The sequence below is a fragment of the Eimeria tenella genome, genomic scaffold (assembly GCF_000499545.2).
Source record: "Eimeria tenella Houghton genomic scaffold, Eth_scaff21, whole genome shotgun sequence".
Lineage (NCBI taxonomy): Eukaryota > Apicomplexa > Conoidasida > Eucoccidiorida > Eimeriidae > Eimeria > Eimeria tenella.
Window position 1 is genome coordinate 77,094 of NW_013541946.1, and position 19,344 is coordinate 96,437.

The 19,344-nt window shown below is 49.8% G+C and overlaps 4 protein-coding genes across 4 annotated transcripts; 1 reads left to right on the forward strand and 3 right to left on the reverse strand.

The window, feature by feature from the left end:
• Nucleotides 1-673: 673 nt before the first annotated feature.
• On the reverse strand, nt 674-8,900 carry ETH_00021425 (RENT1_NEUCR Regulator of nonsense transcripts 1 homolog ref|XP_323582.1| h (ISS), related, related; the record flags this gene model as incomplete). Its single annotated transcript, XM_013374512.1, has 15 exons — nt 674-951; nt 1,600-1,711; nt 1,885-1,947; nt 2,082-2,208; nt 2,450-3,185; nt 3,294-3,425; nt 4,006-4,075; nt 4,233-4,262; nt 4,414-4,487; nt 4,723-4,809; nt 4,961-5,708; nt 5,862-6,344; nt 6,552-6,752; nt 6,956-7,272; nt 7,490-8,900. 15 exons carry the CDS (start codon nt 8,898-8,900, stop codon nt 674-676), a joined length of 4,869 nt encoding a protein of 1,622 aa, XP_013229966.1.
• Nucleotides 8,901-10,659: 1,759 nt separating this feature from the next.
• Nucleotides 10,660-12,906, reverse strand: ETH_00021430 (uncharacterized protein; the record flags this gene model as incomplete). Its single annotated transcript, XM_013374513.1, has 3 exons — nt 10,660-11,038; nt 11,281-11,539; nt 11,910-12,906. 3 exons carry the CDS (start codon nt 12,904-12,906, stop codon nt 10,660-10,662), a joined length of 1,635 nt encoding a protein of 544 aa, XP_013229967.1.
• Nucleotides 12,907-13,132: 226 nt separating this feature from the next.
• Nucleotides 13,133-13,783, reverse strand: ETH_00021435 (uncharacterized protein; the record flags this gene model as incomplete). The annotated part of the gene is made up of 1 exon (XM_013374514.1): nt 13,133-13,783. The coding sequence occupies one exon, from the start codon at nt 13,781-13,783 to the stop codon at nt 13,133-13,135; it is 651 nt and encodes a 216-aa protein (XP_013229968.1).
• Nucleotides 13,784-14,785: 1,002 nt separating this feature from the next.
• ETH_00021440 (uncharacterized protein) lies at nt 14,786-16,486 on the forward strand (the record flags this gene model as incomplete). Its single annotated transcript, XM_013374515.1, has 3 exons — nt 14,786-14,849; nt 14,955-16,178; nt 16,299-16,486. 3 exons carry the CDS (start codon nt 14,786-14,788, stop codon nt 16,484-16,486), a joined length of 1,476 nt encoding a protein of 491 aa, XP_013229969.1.
• Nucleotides 16,487-19,344: the final 2,858 nt, after the last annotated feature.

The following is a 19,344-nucleotide window of genomic DNA, read 5'->3' on the forward strand; positions in this document are numbered from 1 at the left end:
TCTGGCAAAGGAAAGCCGAAAAGTTGGTGGCTCTACTTTGGAGGCAGCTCACTTCTGATTATAGCTGTCACAAGCGTGAAGGAAAGACCCACCCCATCGTAGACCGTTGGGGACATGAACGCCACTGGACGTGCTGCAATCCAGTGCGAACACTCTAAATTGAACTGAGCTGGGTAGGGAGGGCCCTTTGGCTGCCAAAGAATTGTCAGAGCTTTGTCTTCTTCGACTCCGTCTCGCCGCCATCTTCCATGGACAAGGTGCAGTGCTGGAAGACAGGGCCAAATCTACTGCAGTTCCCATATGTTTCAGAGTCTCAAGAGCTACTCTCTGTCTAAAATATGCGGCGGCTAGTGGGTTGTGCAAGTTCAAGAACATAAAACTGCGCGACTTGTATCTGTAGACAACGTCAACAAGCGTGCGCCATGCTACCACGGCAACCTGTTGAAATGCACAAAATCTGATATGCCGTGTCCCACAAACTAGTAGGTCCTGGGATGTGCAGTGAAAACCCTATCATGCATGTGCGGCCGTTTGACGCGGAGAGAAGGTATTGCTTCTAATTAATCGTCTTTCGGTCCTTAATTCCAATTAAGAGACGCATACGACGGCACTGCCCACTTAGTTACATTTGCTGATACTGCAAGTGCAGTTGTATGCAGTGACTGTGCAGTGGCTACTTTTCCGTGTATGCAACAACTGTGCAAAGTTTGAATACTAGAAAACGCAAAAAATCCTTTTTTCTTAGCAAGGAGACGACTCCGTGTTTCTGTGTCCCTTCTGAAAAAACAGCGACGTGTTCTTGCCAGATTTGAACGTATGCCGTGGGTTTAGACTGACATGCTGGGGTGTCCTGCAGCGAGGAAGTAACATGCCTTCTGTTATTCTCCTCCTCAGGGAGGGATGATCCAACGGCAACACTGCTCCAAGCATCCTTAAGAATAGGAGAAAGCTCTGCAGAAGGCATCCAACACAGAAATACTTAGGGAGCTACTGGGCTGAATATGATGCAAAATACAGCCGGTTCTATACAGCACATGGCGAGAGCCTTGTGGGGCTGTGAGCGACCGGTCCTCGTAGATGGGCATCAATTCCCTTCAGCTGGTCTCAAGATGGCTGGGCTTTTTGCCCTTACCTCTTTCTGATATTCTGCCTTTACAACATAGTGCGGAAGCAGTGTATGTGACCTAAAGAGACTTACGCGCCAAGTAGGCGAGGCGTCGACAAGTGCTTGCGCATTGCCAATGATTATGAGGCCTCCGCTAGCCCTAGATAATGCAACATTAATCCGTCGCGGGTCAAACAGGAAGAATTCATGGTCACTCTGCAAAAAATCAGCATTCGGTAACTTGACGGGAAAGCTGATAAAAAGAAAGCAACTATTCGGCGAATTTTCAGAGGAAAAGGCCATAAGAGAAAACGCTAGCAAATCTGAAAAAGAGAAGACAGAGGTCGAGCAACCTAGCACACAATTCAGACTCAGCGGTTAACAAACATGCATGCGCATGACACGCCCCCACACACTCATGTTGGTGTTATTTCTAGTTATTGCCAACACACAGCAACTGTAAGGGCCTTGAGCTGCTAAAGTGCATACCCTACGAAACCCCTTGACAGCAGAGAGGATGACGTATTTTCTCTCATGGCCCTGAAATCCATCAACAGTAAAGACCTGCGGGTGTGGGCGGCATCTCTCATCTAGCACGTCGAGAGCCTGCGAAGCGCACAAGTCCTACATCAGATGAGCGGGAAAGCCCCTCATGCAAGTTTCAATAATTACATAAAATGTCACCGCCAATTTTATTCAGTCTTATCTAAAGAGGGCCAGTAACAAGGCCTGCCAGCCACAACATTCAATACTATGGCCTCTGCAAATGTAGTTCTCACAGGCTGAACAAAGCATAATCGACCTGAACGCCTTGAAGGCTTCTGGGCGCCATCCAGCTGCTCCTAAATCGCAAGCATACAACTTTCACAGTGAACTCCATTGTGACTCATGCAATCAGTAACACTTGCAGTCACAGACGGGGGACATGACTTTCACAGCAAACTCCATTGTTAATCATGCAATCAGTAACACTTACCGCAGGGTGCAGAATCCGTGAAAGGAGCTGCGCTTGCGCCTGGTACGGAGTAAGCACTGCTATTTCTGCTTTTGAGGCACCGCAACTGAGCAACGTTTCCACGCATCTGTAAACCAAAAAAGCCTCTCTGAGGAGAAACATGCATCAAAGAAATGCACAAAAACTACTATATTCATTTAATCTCTTTACCTTTGAACGAGTCAGTAAAGACCACACAGTCCACCTAAAATAAAAGGACAGCACGATACACTCAACACAGATAATGCACCCAATGCAAGCCTCGTAAGCGATGCCAATGCTAGACACTAGTACATATGATGCACCAAAATATTACGTAGGAAGGCAATACTGTGGCAACGAATACTGACAGAGGATTCTGCAGAGAGCCTTTCACGCGTTGTTCCGCAGGTAGACTCTTCATAAGTGGCCTGCATCCTTCTGTGGGACTTCCTGGAGAGGTTGCAGCGGTAGAGCTGAGGGCTGCAGCTGCTAACTCCGTGGTCAAGACGGGTAGCTCAATCGTGGCCAACATGCCTGTCGGGCCTGACGCCCAAAGTGAGGTATCTACAAAAAGAACAGGGAGAACTTCCGGAATCGCATGGTAAGGCGGATTTTGTGACCAACAGGTTGCCGGGCCTGCAGGCCCTGAAGACAAGAACTCTGTGTCCATTTGCTCCAAAAGCTTTTTGGCCAGATCCTTATCACCTTCGCTGCCATCAGGCCACGGAAAATTATGTTCGTGGTTGCTGTTGTCCACCTTTAAGAATTGAGTGTCATTCGCAGGATTGCTTCCGGCAAACACCTCACACTGAGCCAGACCTATAACGTCGTAGAAGTTTCGGCTCTCGACTTTGGTGGCATCTGGTGGGGCTAGCGGGCCATCAGAAAATCCCGACAGAGAGGTTGAGTCAGCGGCTGCGCGCTGCCCCTCTTGCTTTTGCTCGTTTTCAGGTCGGTTTGGGGGCTTGTGCGGCAGCAACGTTGAGCCCAAACGCCCAGGATGAGTGAGAAGCATGCCCTCATAAAAGTGAGCAGATATGAAAGCAGCGAGAAGGGGAGGCATCCGAAATTGGAGATTAAGGAGTACCGACCTGCATGCGCCACCTGCAAGTTCAACCAAAACGCAAATCATGATCCTCTTCTGCGCTTCGCCTTGATATACCAAAGAACGAAAACAACTGCAAACGCCTAGAAACAGAGACTCATCCTGACCCTTAAGAGCGCTAAATAGAGAACGAGGGGACGAAGATGGAGGCAGAGCAGACGCCGGTGGTAGCTGCCTCTCATCGCCGATCAACACCACCAAGTCCGTGCCATTTACCAATGCCCCAAGGCCTGCAAACTCTGCGAAAAAAACGAATTTCGCCAAAACTTGCATTCTTAGGCAGTAAGAGGAGCGTACACCTAGAAAGGAAGAGTCGGGCGTAGTGCAAAGGCAGCAGCTCATCAAGGAAAAAAGATGAAAAAATCCAAATGTACTGTGCTGCTACAGCAAAAATATGAAAGCCAGAGGCACGTATTTTGGGCAAGCTCAGTCATCTCAAATGGGAAAAGCGGCTCGCAAACTGTTTGACCCGAAGTTAACCCTGACATATTTTGAATAAGGCGAGTTTTGTTGAAGTGGGTTTAGGGCCTAGGGCAAACAGGCTATAAGAAACCTTGCACTGAAGTTACAAAAATAGGGGCACGATAAACTGCCTATGAGAATTAGATATCCATAGGCACTAATTAGATATAGAAGTGCAACAAGCTATCCATAATGAGTAGTCAGTACCAATACAGCACAATAAAGGCTCGAGGTAGAAAAATTGCGAGGTTGGCGAGGATATTGAAGAGCTGCCACTCAAGAAATTTGCAGAAAGCGAGAAATAGACGGAGTCCAAATAGTCTGCGCGACATTGAAGAGACTGCTGGAAGAACGTACCTGTGAGTTGGGAGCTTTCATCCACGAGAACCCGACGAGGCCGCAAGTTTAGCTTTGCCAGTCGATGGCCCTTCAGACGCCGCAGCACAGCAACTGCAAAGGCATCCTTATTATAGCCAGCATCGACTTGCGCATTCAAACTTCCACTTCATCCAGTAAGGTGTGCCAGGGTGCGGCTACAGCCTCACGAATAAATAGCAGTGGTAGCAGCGAAAACAGCAGCTCACCTGGTAGACTGTGTCCAAAAGCACCAGTGCCTGCACACCCACAATGCGCCGCTACAGTGCTCCAATGCTGGCTGGCCCTTCCAAGACCAGTACACAGAACAACAAGAGCTCAATCGTTTTTAGTATTTGCCTCAGGTTGCCAGCTTGAAATGGAGGGCAAATTCTAGCGGGAAGAGCTTACTTTCTGTGTGGCGCTAGGAGTCTCTAACGCAGCGACCACCGAGACTTCATCAGAAAGTCGAACTGTGCGTACGCCTACATACAAAAAAAGAGCAGGCATCAAGACCCTCCAACGTAGCGACGACTGCCACAGTCACTATTGCAGTGAGCTTGTTGTGGACTCTCAAGTGCAACTGTCGAGACGGCCCGAGAGCCAAGATGTGCTGAATTGTACCTTCCTCATCCAGCTTATTTTTTAGAGACCGAAGGGCCGCATGAGTTCCTGCGGCAACAAAAATGGGAGATCTGCATGCACAGTGCGTGTCCTTACAATGGGTGGCTGAGCTGTATGCACACCCGGACACCCATTCACGAACAATTGCACCAGCCACAGCTGTCTTCCCAGTCCCTGGAGGTCCTGCAGCAGTAGTCACCAACCACAGCAGCAACAATGGTTTTGAGAGAAAATCTCTCTGTCAGCGCTAGCTGCAAATGAATCGCATCGATAGAGGCCAGCTGTTACACCTGGGGTGTCCAACCACACATTTTCCTAGATCCGCTCAGCATACCTTCTATAGTTACGATACGGTTTTCTCGAGATATCGCTGCAAAAACAGCTTCACGCTGTCGGAAAGTCAAACTCTTCGAAAGTCCCAATAAACTCCGATGTGCTTCTTTGTCCTGCACTGTACCATTTGTTGCTGCGTCTGGCGCTTCTGTACCCTTCCTTGCCGGTGATACTGTTGAATGCAAGCCTTGTGTAGAGCAGGTCGACACTGCCAATTCATCCTCGACCACGGCAGCGAGACTTGCAGCCTTCTGAATACTTTTAGAGGATTTGTTGCTGCCCTTGTTAGCTGTGAGAACCCTTAAGACATGGCTTCCACTAAAAGGAGCAGTTTCTGATGGTGCTGCTGCTCCTTTTTTTGTTTCTGCTGCGCCTTGTGCAGACAGCAACTGCATCGAAGCGGCTCCAGCCAAACCTTCAAGGGTTTCTACTTGGCGAGTATGAACAGCAGCAATGAATGATACAGGCATTGCCCAGAACCGCGCGCCTTCAGGAAGCGAAAACCCGGCCTTTCCATCATGCTGTGATTCATGTTGTAGATATTGCTGTTGCTGTTCCGCTTTCTGAGCAGCACCTGCTACTGCCGACTCCGCTTCGTTGCCGCCCCCTCTCTTCTGAAACATTTCGCCTGCTAAAGATACGCAAGGGTGCACCTTAACCTTAAGGGCCTGGCGTCTGCTGTTGCTGCATACGGATGCGATAAAGGCCGGTGCCTCCAGCGCATATCTGTCTGATGCCCAGCATGTGGCCTGAATAGCAGAAAATACAACTAAATCTGAAACCGATTCAGCTGCCGGGAAATTAATTCTTCTGGAGACTACGCACAGACAGCTCTGAAAAGAAAAGCAGCAGCCGGTGAAATGCCAACAGCCGCAGCAGCTGCCACCGGCGGATCATCCCACCATATCTAGCTGCTGCAGCACTTCACGCAAGTCCCTGTACTTGAATCTCTCGCTCTGCCTGTGACCTTGGATTAAGGAAGAGGGATAGTCAGCTGCTCTTGCTGTTATCTCCATTTCGCTGCGAATTTCTGCTTTCCAGTTTGGTGCCGCTAGCATTGATGTTGCTCCTGCTGAGCAGTTTGGACAGTCCAGTGAGCGCTGAAGAAGTTTTTCGACAGAAACAAGGAACGTGAGACCACAGAATACGCAACGAACGTTGTGCTTTTCTCCTGTGGCTTCAAGCAAAGCCTGCAGCAGCTGCTGCCGCTCCTCCGTGATCCTAAGATCTCCTTCATGCCCTTGGTGCACGGGAAGCCCGGAGCCCGGATGAAAGGTTGACTGTAGTACTTCAGATGCTGCCGCTGCAGCGTGAACTGTTACAGAAGCGAAGTCAAACGAGCGACCGTGAAGAAGCCGCAGCTCCTTTGCCACGAATGCTGCTGCCTGAACTCACGACGCAACACACAGCAGGCCTAACAACCGATGGATGCAATAAAGGATAAAAGCAGCACAGTTACCAGCAACGGCGCTAATGCCAACGACTGCAACCATATCGGCAAGAATAATGCAGGTAACTGCAGCTGTGAAAGCCTGTGTCACAGCAAAGAAAACAGCGGAGCCGGCCTCAGCAGCCACAGCACCCACACTCACCGAGTCGACAGGTTTTAATATTAGTAGCGATCCGCTCTCTAGCTGCTGCCAAGTGTTCTTTTGCCGGTTAGGAGGCGGATGCAATGGCCCGTCAAGCACCCTGAAGCACCACCGAGGTGCTGCAGACCCAACACGTGGGGCTGCGCCGGCAGCCACCGCTTCCAGGAGAAAGCTTTCTGTGCAGTCAAAATCTCGGAAGCTCTGCAGCAGCAGAAACACTGACAGTTTCATCCAGCACGGCCAGACACCTGCTAGCTGGTAGTCCAGGAAGCGGGTATCCTTCTTAGACACATTCCAATAATGACACTGTAACGTGTGACTACTGAATTTGGCAGCCGCTGCGGCAGCCGCCGAAGTCGCTGCTGAAGCAGTAAGAACATTAGCAGTGGAAGCAGGAGACCTACCTGTAGTAGTTGTGCTCCCTTCTCTAAAGCAAGCGTTGTCAAGCCACTCTCCACATATGCCAAGCACTGCGCAGCCTCTGCATTTGCCACTGAGGCGAGAGAAGGCAGCAAAGTACTTTGTCCGCTGACTGGTGAAGGTTCCGCTGTTTCTGCTCCTGTGTGCTCTCCCGCTGCCGCTGCTGTGGTATTATTCGTCATTCCTAGTCGGACATGTTGCCTCAAGACGGTTATGGCATCTTGAGTGGCATGCGGGTGCAGTGCAGCGGCCTCTAAGAGCCGCAGCAGCTGTCGAAAGCTTACAACGCAGACCTTTTTGCCTGTAGCAGCAGAAACAGCAGCCACAGAAACGAAAGAGACGATAGTGGCAGTATTAGAAACATAGGCACATCCAATTACCCATATTGCTTATGGGCCATTGCAACTACTGTGAAAGAGCAAAAGGAGCTAGCGACGGCCTCCAATTTTGGCTGCGTCAATTCATTAGACGAGACCGCCACATCCTGAATAGCACAAGCAGTGGCATGTGAGGCTGACTTGAAGCCTCAACCATCTTATCGTGCTTTCTGCAAAGAGGTGGGTATTCAAGAAGTAGCTCCTTCCGCCGCTGTGGATCAGCCTCAGAGAGTATTTGCAGCCACTTCTTCCAAGCGGAAGCGGAGCTCAAGGAGCAGGTGCTGCACGCAGATACGACTAAGTGCTCCGCAGTTCGCGCTACAGTGTCAGCTACAGGTGCAGCGGCTTCTGAAGCGGATTCCACGGCAGTGGTTGCAGCAGAGGTTGTAGCTAGCCCAGCGAGCAATGCGCCACTTCTTGCTAAAAGTGACAACGACCGGAAAGGCACTGCAGCGCTGGCGGGGCTAACTGATGTCCCTGCTTCTGACTTCCTGCGGATATCTCTGGGCGGCATCACTGTGCCTTTCAAATCAGCCCATCCTTCAACAGTAGGCGCTGCATTTGAGAACTGCCCGAGCGAAGCTGCAGTAGAGGCAGCAACAGACGGCTCACTTCTCTGAAGTGTCCCGTGGCACGTCCCCTTTTGACGCAGGCGATGGGTCTTCAGTGCCTTCTCAGGAGAAGAGATTCTCACCGCTTCTGAAACTTCTAAACCCCCCAATGATCTGTAAACACCGAGCTGAACTCTGTAGCTGCTGCCGCCGCTAGACGTGCTTGTGGTGCTGCCGTTGTTGCTACTGCGGGTGCTTTTCACCGTAGTAGTCCGGGTCAAACTGTTAAGCTCAGAATTCTTCATGCAGAGCTCGTTCTGTAGCGGCATATGCAAGTGTTGACGATGCAGCCACTGGTGCAATAGCTGCTGTTGTTGCTGCTTCTGGGATCGCTGCACATATGTCCACGCCCTAATGGCAAAAACGTCGCCTTCCAAACATGAGGTTTTACTTTTCTCATCTGCAAGGCTCGTCGTTGCTAGCGTCCGTCCAAAGGTAGCCAAGTGATAAAAAGCCAGCCTCAGCTTTCCTATAGCATTCGTAGCTGCTGAGGCTGGGTCTTGATTTGCTTTCGACGCCATCCTTTCAGGAAAACTAGCGCACGGTGAAAATGGAGCCGGAGAGCGTCCTTCTGTCTTCTTCATTGTTTCTGCCTGTGCTACTGCCTTTGTCATTCGCACCGGTGACGCTCTCAGTCTACAGGGCGTCCGGCAAGCAACCACTTTGCCAAGCACCGAAGAACGTCGTTTGTTGCGGTTGGCTCCCACGGTGCTGCAGCTGCTGCATTCACATTGGCCCCTGCTGCACGAATGTACTACAGTTGAGTCTCTGTAAACGCCGTGAACAGCCACAGAGTATTGGCCTGCATATATTCCTGATACGTGTACAGGCAGGTGGCGTTGGAGCTCTCCTGAATACAGCATGTGGAGATATCGTTTTCCCTCTTGAAGCATTCTTCCGACATCCTTCCGGTATCTACTAGACCATGTCCCTGGCCTCATGACTATGTTGGCCCCAGCGGTGTTCTACGTTTTGCAATAAGGTTGATTGGCATGCGCGACATCACAAGACAACAACTGCTTCCGCGGAAGGCGTTGCTGCTGCTGCAGGTAGCAGCAGCAGCTGCCTCTAAATTGATGGAACATGCACCTGGAGGCAGTTGACTGTGCGTCTACAGCTTGTGGAGTTCCATTTTCTCGACAAGGTCTTCATACCACCCAAGCTAGACAACGACCTAGCTTGAAGGCCTGCCGATAGGCGCCTGCTTCGTAGAGCATACAGACATAGACAAAACTGGAAGACACAATAAATAAGGATGGCAATAATACACTGGGCAAGTCAGTGCCTTCTTGGATGACGGCGTTCTTATATGGCTGTTCCCAGTACTAGCTCATCGGGGGAGGGTTAATTATGAGGGCGATGCCTTGTCATCTCTAAGTCAACATCAAAAACTACTTGATAATAGTACAAAGCAAATAGCCGTCAGTGAAGCCGGTCATCACAGCAATTAGTTGGAGTCGTTCATTGAAGTGGCGGGCGGCGCCGACTCGGAGGGCATGCTCGGTGTCTGCACACAGTAGTTGGTCTTCAACAGCCAGAAACATAGAGATACAGTGGACCGATGGATTAACAAATCCATATATTTTTGCCATGTATATTTTGCGTTTTGGCTTTGCATAATTATCCATAAGCGCACGCAGCTCGACCCTCGCAACTCTTCCGATGAATGAGCCCACGAACCAGGAACAGCGGCTTCAAGATGGGCATTGAGGATCTATACATAGAAGCGAAGCTGTTCTAAAGTTTTGCACAAAAGTATTTTCTTGTTTCGTCTGTCGTACCCCGGCTACGCTCGTGAATCACAGCAACAATTCCGGAGCTGTCATAGTGAGCGCCTGCTCTTCACTGGTGGGTGATCTCAAGTTTGCCCAGGTCACAGATAGCTGCAGCTTCTAGTCTCTCCACTGCTTGTGAGGGGCCGACAAAGTGCAGGTTAGTTCCGCTTTACCATGTGAATGCCGGGGTACCATGATGCCAAGGATGCTACCGCTTTCCACAGGATGATGCAGCCACGGCAGTGACCTCAAAAATCTCCAATCAATAGGCAATTATGATAAAACAACTTTTGATGGGGTTGATTATGCAAACAGAAAGCCCTGCATATGTTAACTACCGCAGCTTGTAAGTACGTACCTACAGCCTTCTGTGAAGTATGAGGTTGTGGCCGAAGTGCAAATGTTTTCTGGCATAAGAGCAGTAGCAAGTTACTCTGTAGATCCATGATACGCAAGCCTTTCCCCGACCAGGCTGTCCGTTCAAATTAACTGTGCACCTCTTGTGAGGAGGGCTAAAAGTAACTTCCTGGGAAGGATGCCATGCGTGTTGCAAGGTCTCCGCAGCTGCGGCGTTTAGGAGCACCCTTACTACTGTGGCTGCGGGGCTTTAGGCTTAACTTTACATCTGAACGTTTTTTACCCCCTCACACTGAGAATTATTGCGTCGTTCACGGCATAACGTAACAATATACAATGTATGTCATTAAATTTATGTGAAGGTGCGAATATTGACCTCTGAGAGTTTCACGCGCATAGCGAGTAGAGCAGAGCCTTTGTATGCTAATCAAAGAGTACGACTCTTCGTTTGCCCGAGGTAGCGGGTCCGTTAAAAGAAAATGCACACATGCAGCGAGTCAAGCAGGAAGAGCCCCAACCGCGATTGGAACCGTGGAGCGATACGAGATTAAAGACGCCAGAAAATCTTCTATTTTTGCTTCGATACAAACTCGCTTATACTTTGCAGTTCTTCGGCAGTGGGGAACAGATCCTGGCACTTGAGGTCAGCCGCGCGAGAAAAGAAAGTTGCCATTTGCAGTTTCGAAAGACCAGAAATAACAGGCAACGCAGCAGCATTATTTTTATCAAACAGCGCCCTACACGTGACAAGCTCTCGCAACGGGGTTCTCAAGTCTATAATCTGTGCAAGGTTAGCCACAGAGTAGCGTCTATCAGAAAAGCGCAGACAAGAGTTGTATAGCAGTCTTGAGCCGCTTCCTTTCTCTTCTTTCATCACGCTAAACAGGAGTTTCGCCGCATCCACTAAGCAGCCATTAGCACAGCCCTCAATGACGCCATAGAGAAGCCTGCAATTCCGCAGCACGCCTAGCAGCTCTACCAAATGAACAAGAAACAGCCTAGAGACACTACTGGGAAGATAGTCATCGGCAAGCCTTGTTTGGCAATGTATGCGCTTGGTCATCCTTCCAGGCATCCTTACCCAAAAGAAATCATTCACTTGCAGGCCGGACCACCGAACTATTCATCGCGTATATTTCACCGCAGATCTAGTGAAAGTCAACTAGTTTACGTCTTGTGTGGAGCTTACCTGGTATCTTCGACCAGAAAGCCAGTCAAAGATTCAGCCTCAACTTCTCCCGATGTCGCGAACCTCATTTTAGTGTCATTACCTTCTAGCTTTTCAACGCTCGAACATCGATCTTTATCTTTCTCTCCTAATTGCCTCGCCTGCTTAGCCAATCGGCTTTCCAGCGGGGCCACAAGAAATAAGCGATTTATTTCTTGTTTTGGCAGCAGCAAGGGGACACTCCGCTCCACCACGTCGCCTTGCTGAAGCACACGCGGACCTTGCAGAACAAGCCGCAGCACGCTTACTGAAACGTTACCTATGCGATTTGTATAAACTTCCGTTTTTAAAAAATTCGCACATTTTTGAATATGTGACAGCATATTTCCGTATTCTCTTTCAGCTGCGTCGATGCATATCAACGCCTTGATGTCTACAAACGGGCAAAGTTGCAGCATCACAGCTGTAGTCATCTCCTAGGATGCGAAGATATTCAGCACTATCCATTTTGCTCGCTCGTGGACATACGCCTGGCTGAACAAAAGTACTTAACAGCTCTCAAGAAATGCAACACATGCCACATGCCGTACTTCGTGGAATCCTTGCCTGATGAAACGCCGCTGGCCTAGGCGAAGCACCCGGCTGCAAACCTTTAAAGAGCGGTTCTGCAAGCCTGATTTCTATTGACATGAGGGCACCACTTTCCATAAACTCGGGACCCTTGATATGTCTTGGCTGAAAAGTCTCGCTGCCTTCTTTTCCGACTAGGTGCCCAGAAAACGGCAGAACATCAGTGCAGAATACAAGGTGAGTGGCCATACAGCTAGATAATGCCGTCAAACAGAATGAGGCGACTGCAAGGGGAGGCCGGAGTCGCGTTGTATCTGGAGACGCTAGTAAATAATTAACGTAGCCTGGAGGTGAGGTACTTGAAGGCCCACTGCTCTCTGCGGGGTTTATTGCAGAGCGCTGTGATTTTGCTGTCTGCCTTCGGGCTTTTGCTGGAGTTCCAGCTGCAGCCTTTTGCGGCTTTGTGGGCATACGCCCTGTGGCTTTCTCTCGGTACCGAACATCAGTGCTGTTAGAGCATGACTCTGATATGTCCGTACGTCCTGAACTTTCTGCTGCTTGATGAAGCTCAACTCTGAATCTGCGCTCCTCAATAAAATCTTTAAGCTCGTTTTGATCAGCCGCTGACGGCCCCCAGAAACAAAGAAAGCCTGCATTCCATCTGATGGCATTTGCCGTTGAAGCAGAAGATAGCTCCTTCGGCTCGGTTTCTAAAACTGTTCGAAAGGCATGAGCACGGGCAAAGTACTGAGAAACAGCTTCTGGAGGGTTTTTCGTCTGACTGAGAGATTGCCCCCTAGATTGCAGCTCGTCACGGGCTCCTTTTATCTCGCTTGCATGTACAGTGGAAAGCGCAGCAGGAGCAGCGGGCACAGCAGCAGTTGCCGCTGTTGCTCCTAATACCGCTGTCGCTGATGGTGATATTGCCGCAGTGGCTTCTGCAGGAACCCCAGGATTATCATTATGTCGCGCCTGCTGGGGAGACTGGCTGAGCAATGGAAGACCACGAACATCTTTAATGAGTATCCAGACTGGATTTAAAAGGTGCCGCAGTTCCTGCGAAAGTAACGACGTCATTGCTTTCACTTCGACGTGGAAGGAATGAAGCCCTAAGACACAGTGACTCTGAAGCATGTCCACGCAATAATTCTCCAGCATACTTCGCTCTCTTGATAAAAACGTGAAGTACCAGTATTGCGGCGCCGTTCACCGTAGCGTCAAGACTTGTCACTTAATGCCTTATACTTGAAAATTCTGCGAGTTAGACAACACACTCTCAAGGTGCATATCACTTTTGCAGGGCCTAACCTGGAACCCGCGCGAGGGTTTCTTGAACTCCTTCGGGCGGCTGCGCTCGTTCACCGTCTTTGAGAAGCAAAAGGGGAGCAACCGACATCTCAGCTATGCGTGACTCTCCGGATGGAATGGCCGAGCGAGACGCGCCTCCCTTTTTTCCCATTCGCTCCTTTCCTTCAGACCTAGATATCTTTGTTTGAGCTTCTTTGCGTTGAGCCACATCTGCGCTGGATTCTGTAGTCCTAACGACAGTAAATGCTAAGCTCTCTTTGCTGAATTGCTCGCAAGAAGTGGCAGGCAAACTGAATGGTGTGAGAATAAGCTCATACTTCACTGCAGCCCACTGGCAACAGTCCTCTGTGGATTCATTTTGGGCGTTATCAGGTGACCCTGCAATGAGAACCAAAGAAGCGCCCGTGCAGGCCGCCGCACTTTGTGCTCTGTCTGACCATGAAGAGAGAGGTCCCGTCTCATAAACTTTTCCTAGGAAGGTACAGAAGACGTGCAAACATGGAAGGGCCTCCTTATCGGCAATCACGGAGAATTCAACAGCGATGGTTGCAGCTGTATTATAAGGAGCCTCTGTCGCCTCGACGGAAAGTCGAAGCAGTGCTCCTTCAGGCGCGACAGCCTGATTACTGCCACCAGGCTGTGCCATTTCGGGAAAGAAGCAGCAGAAAATTTCCTAGCATTTCTTTGTGATAAAGGTCCGCTCTGCGGAACCTGCGCACTTTGAAGCTGCCTACGCGGTGAATCCTGAATTCTGTTTTTCTCTCCAAAAGCCGTTGACACCGGAGTTCAAAGCAGAAATCTACTGGAGCGAAACGGTTATGTAGAAGAATTCACTAATGTAGCCTTTTAGAGAAGAAGCCATGGGCCACCCTAGGTGACCACGTGTACTTCAGGATCATTTTGTCCTCCTCCCAGATGGGTACAGTAGCAACACGATACTTCCAATCTACAGGCTTAATCTTACATCATTTGATCGACCAAGTTTTCACTATTGTTCAAAGTGCAGGGCTGCCAGCTGTGTGCGCACAACGCACCCTAGGGTGCACAGGTATGGCCCTATCTGCTTAATAGGTGTACATTTGCCCTACAGCCACTAAGATTCTGTAAATCATACGTATAAAGATGAAAATCAAAAATTTACTAAGCTGTACGAGCCAACTAGGGGTAGCGCAGCCCCCCCGAATGGACCCCTTCCCCCAGGCCGCGATGTAGACCGTCGATTCGCTTCCGCCTGTACTAGCGAAGTAAGAGAGTGCGCAACGAATTTCAATGGTTATTTAAGTATAATTACATGTTTATTATGAAACTGACTACCCGAAAAGGCCAGAAATTGGCAACGGTGTGCGCTCACGCCTAGAGTACTGGACCAGTGCTGGCCCCACCACATCGCCCCGTGTGTGTCCAGCACAAGAGACGCGTTTGTCTATCCTTTCAACTTATCCATTTGTAGAAAGCCAGGTATGTATATTTGCTTTTTTTTGCCTCTGCCACGGTCACATCCTGCATACTCCAGGGGAGCTGACTTTCTTGCGCCCCTCCACTCCGTTCAACAAGTTTCAGTGTGCGCGGCCCCACAGTGGGAGGGTGCAAGAGTCTATCTGCATTGCCTGCTTCTAAATAATTTCGCCTTTGCATTTCATAAGAGAAGATGACGCACTTTTCCCCACAGGAAGAGCCGCCGGAATGCAGCCTGTTCAGCGTGCCCTTCATCGGTGAGTTCAGCTAGAAACTGTGCGAGTAGGTCAGTGCGAGGCATCAAGCGTCCAGTATTTACACATGCATATATATATCTCATGCTTCTCTGTATTGTTTTGCAGCTGCAGGGGCTGCATCTGACGCCCTTTGCTGTCAGGGCCCGAGGAGAGATTTCGCCGCGGAAATGGACTTCCGGATGGCCAACGCTGCGAGAATGTATCCTGCAGGCTACGCCTTCGTACCTTCTTACGCAGGTGGATACAGGAGTCAGTATGGAGGGCATGCACCTCTATATATGCAATACTCACCTGCCCCTCAGGTTAGAGAGAATCTGACGAGCTTCCAGACACAGATGGTAGCAGAGCAACTGTACTACCCGTCTTATTCCGTGGGACCCCCGCCACAGCAGCAATCTTGGGCGTACAATTGTGACCCCGTAGAAAGCATCAGCCTGAGGCCTACAGCTCTACATGCTGAGCTTCCCCTTGGCGAACAGTTGCGTGGCGACTGGGGAGGGCCGCAGACAGGACGGTCCATATGTCCAGTTGAACCGTTCGAAGCTCCATCGCAGTATGGACTCACGTCTATATCTCCGCAGCAAATCAGTGCGATTCATGGTGAAGCTGTCACCACAGTCTGGCCGCGAACAGTCGAAGTTGCTGAAGTCTTGCCGGTGGACGCGCAGAGGAAGGACGACCGAGTGATGCCAGAGGCAAAGGAGGAAGGAGACTCTCTGCAACAGTCTCAGTCCAAAGAAAGCCAAACAGAGCTTAAAGTGAACCAGTTGAAGACTGCCAAAGAAGGCAAAGGCACGCCACGAGGAACTGTTGCAAAGAGAAAAACAGCAGCCAAAAAGGGATCTCGAGGCCCAGAGAAGTCGCAATTCGCAGGGCAAGACGACGCGGGCCTGGGTGACACAGTACCTGAGTTGACGAAATCAGAGGCTGTCGAAAACGCTTTGGAGCCTTCTCAATCAGAACTTGAGAAGCCAGCGAACGCAGAGCATGATGACCATAGCGATATCGAAGAGAGGAAACTTGACAATGGAGGACCTACTGAAGATGCAGCTGCAAGGGGCAACGATCAGGAGAGAAAACACAAGCTAGCGGAGGAATCACCAAGGCAAGATGCAGAGGCAAAGGAACCTCTGACTCCTTCAACCGCTGAACCCTTCATGACTGAAGACAAGAGCTTTAAACGAACGAACAAAACTTTCCAGGACAAACTTGAAATGGCGAGTCCGCGTTGCGAAAAGGCAAGGAATGCTGATGTTTACGCCATGACGATGTCTGCACCCCCGGCTGTCGGCGTAGGGCTGACGCTCCCTCTTTCACAGAAAGTTTCAGGTAAGAAATAGCCAAATAGAAGTGATGAAAACGGTGGAACAAATTGCGACCTCTAGAAACGAGCAGCGTGGTCCACAAATTTGAAGAAATGGCATGATCTCGTGTCATGTGCCACCGCAGGGAACCATTCTCCGGAATTGTTATCTGAGAGATATGAGCATGAAAATGGTAAGAACTGGCCAGTTGGTTATGTGCCTCCCCCAGATGATAAGTACAGGGAGTTGGTGCTTGGCAACCAGGTGTATCTTGAGGGGGGGACATTCTACTTGAGTGAGACGGGAGCCTACCTGTTAGGGCTAAGAGACTAAGTTGACGCAGCGGCCTTTCAAGAATCACTGCATCTGACGCGGCACATTTTCCCTGTAGAATGGTGCACGCGCTTGAGGTTCGACAGGGTTGCATCTGTTTTGCTAGGCTTAGGCTGGAACTATGAAGATTCCCATTATTGCGACTCTGTGACCTTACGGACATTGAGGATGCGCAATGTTTGTGGCTCTTGATGTGGCGTATTGAGTGGTTATCTGGTGTTGCTGCCACAGTTTCAGAACATCCGTCGTGAGTGGACGGCAAGCGCAATAGTGCACGTAGCTGCAAGTTGCTGTGCTCGGAAAAGCTTGGAATGCCTTCATCTGTGCTAGTTCTGTCTTCGTAAATATGTTTTTATCCAGCGTTTGTGTTGCTGGCCAGGGCCGGCACAGTTATGAAACAGTGCACGGCTCTGTTTTTACGGACGGTGGAGCAATTTAAGAATATTTGTTTTGCTAGCACTTCCAGAATTGTTATGAGAGAAGAGAGAAACAGAGGGACTTTTAGTGCTTTGCGCGCACGAAGCCGACGGCCAGATGATCGCGGTCGAAAACTGTGTAGTATCCCCGCAAGAGAACCTAACGCACATGCGATTTAGCTTACGTTTAGCTAGTGGGAGTTAGCTCGTTCGCTTTTCCTTACCTGGCCGAAAGTCCACCCCTTTAAGCCCTAGAGAAGGATAGAATATTAATATTCTATGAAAGTTACTCGAGGCATTATCCAGTACAACCCAAACCCACGTCTTCGGCCTCAGAGTCATCTGCCGCTATCCCCAGCATGCATTCATGCACGCCGTCGTCGTTTACGAACTCTAACACGTAGTCGTCCGGACTCAGTTGCAACTCGACAACAGTTGGCGCTCCGTCTGACAGTGCTTCTGTGACGCTGGACTCCAAATCAACTGGGAGTTCATTGGCTTCGTACTCTTAGGAACTCCCTCGAATTGGAAGCTCTGTAGGCATTGAAACATGAAAATTCAGTGGCGTCATTAGAATAAAATCAATATCACGTATTCCTGTGCTGAGTGTAGTTACTCAAGTAAGGGTGTTCCGTTCATTTACCAGGTCAGGGAGGCTCTGCTTGTCGTCGCAGGAAGATACGTGAAGGTCCGACAGATAGTGGTCCATCGCTCTCTGGTTAATGGTCGAATAAATGTGTGCATAGAAGCGCAAGCACGACATATATAAAGGGAGCCTCCAGGCCAACGGACCGTTGGGGCGTATATTAAATAGGTGCCAGTATCGACGATAGACGCGCCTCCAGCTGCACTCACTTGATGGCTTCCCAACCCTACAGTACAACCAGCGAAACATACTGCCATATACATCCCGCCGCTTTGCTGAGAAATCTGAGGTTCGTGTAGAGTAGAAAGCAAGACGGCCAGTCTTCACAACGCTCAAAACGTGGACTGTTGCGAACCCAGAGTGCATAAGAAAGTCTGCCGGAACGTCCACCATGAAGGAAGAAGTATTTTACCTGTCCAGTAGCTGTTGGACGGATCCACTGCTACCCAACTGCATGACAGAATAGGTGAGACAGAAGGCTCCGTGTGCCGACCAGGCCAAGCAACCTTGCCTGAATTCCTCTGCTGGGTTTTCCTTTCTGGATAAATCAGCACCACCAAATGTCAACGCCCCTCCTGCTCAGTTGCTTGAATGAGCCTGAAATAGGGCTACGCATGCGTTAACATTCCGCTCACCATCGGCTGAGAGGTAGTACGCAAACTGGTTCTGCGGGCGGTCGCTACGGTCTTTCAAATGGAAACAAGGGCCACAAACATACTGCCAGATTCTTTTTTATTAGTGATCCGCTTGCAGCTATATGGTCAATGCTGAGTTCATGCGCTTCGGTTTTCGACGCTTCGTATGAATTGTCAGTGAAACTCACAAAGGTAGGACTCCTCGCTCGCTTATCTCGCGGTTTTTGAATCCAAGACCAACGATCCCGTCCTTAGATAAACACTCAGTCAGCTGTCACTAAACGTTTCTTCCATCTCCCGTACCCATTCTAGATCTTGAAGCAGCGGTATATCAAGATGAGTCTGAGTAATCAAATGGTAAAAGCATGTAAAGTCTCCTCATTGCTCATCACATGAGGGCCCGCGGCCACATACCGCAAAGCCTATGCTCGTGTGAGGAACAGATATGTCGCTGCCCAAGTGAACCGTGTCATATGCTGTGTGGAAATCCCTCAGTTGCAACGACAAGGGCGTTCCATAGGTAAGCCAACCTCACCGTCGTAGCCTTTAAGCGAACCGCTCAGATACTGGACGCTCATCTGGCTTGCGCTGCCGTCCTCGTTAAAACGAGGCTCAAACGTGGAACTTCGCACATACTTCCGGTGCCCTCTGCATTGTTTGGTAAAGCTGCAATACGCAGATGTGAATGAACAAGGAAATGCAAATGCATTGCAGAGCACTCGAGACATGCAGGCTTTAGAGGCAAGCGTCCAGTTACGTTCATACCAACTCTCATCAGGCACCCAAAATTCGCATGAGCCGGTGTCAAAGAGGACGCGAAATGTTGATACGGGATCTGTCCCAATCCCGATGTCGGCAAAGTAGGTGGCTAAATTTTGAAAGAACAAAATGTTTACAAGCTAAAATTTCAGCTTTTCACGTTGTATCATGGTATACCCAGTTTCCGCGACGCGAGCACTTGATCATGCAGGAGTATGCCAGCAGAACGGGTGAGCGTTTGCTGGCCCAGCTGCAAGAAGCTCGCGTACCGCCGTCGACGGAAAGGGCGCTGTTGTTGGACAAACCATACGTGGTTCCTCTCCACGAAGTCATCTACCTTCTTCAACCTCACAGAAAGCTCACTGTGGTCAACTGGGTTTGTTAAGGCACAAAGTAACGAGT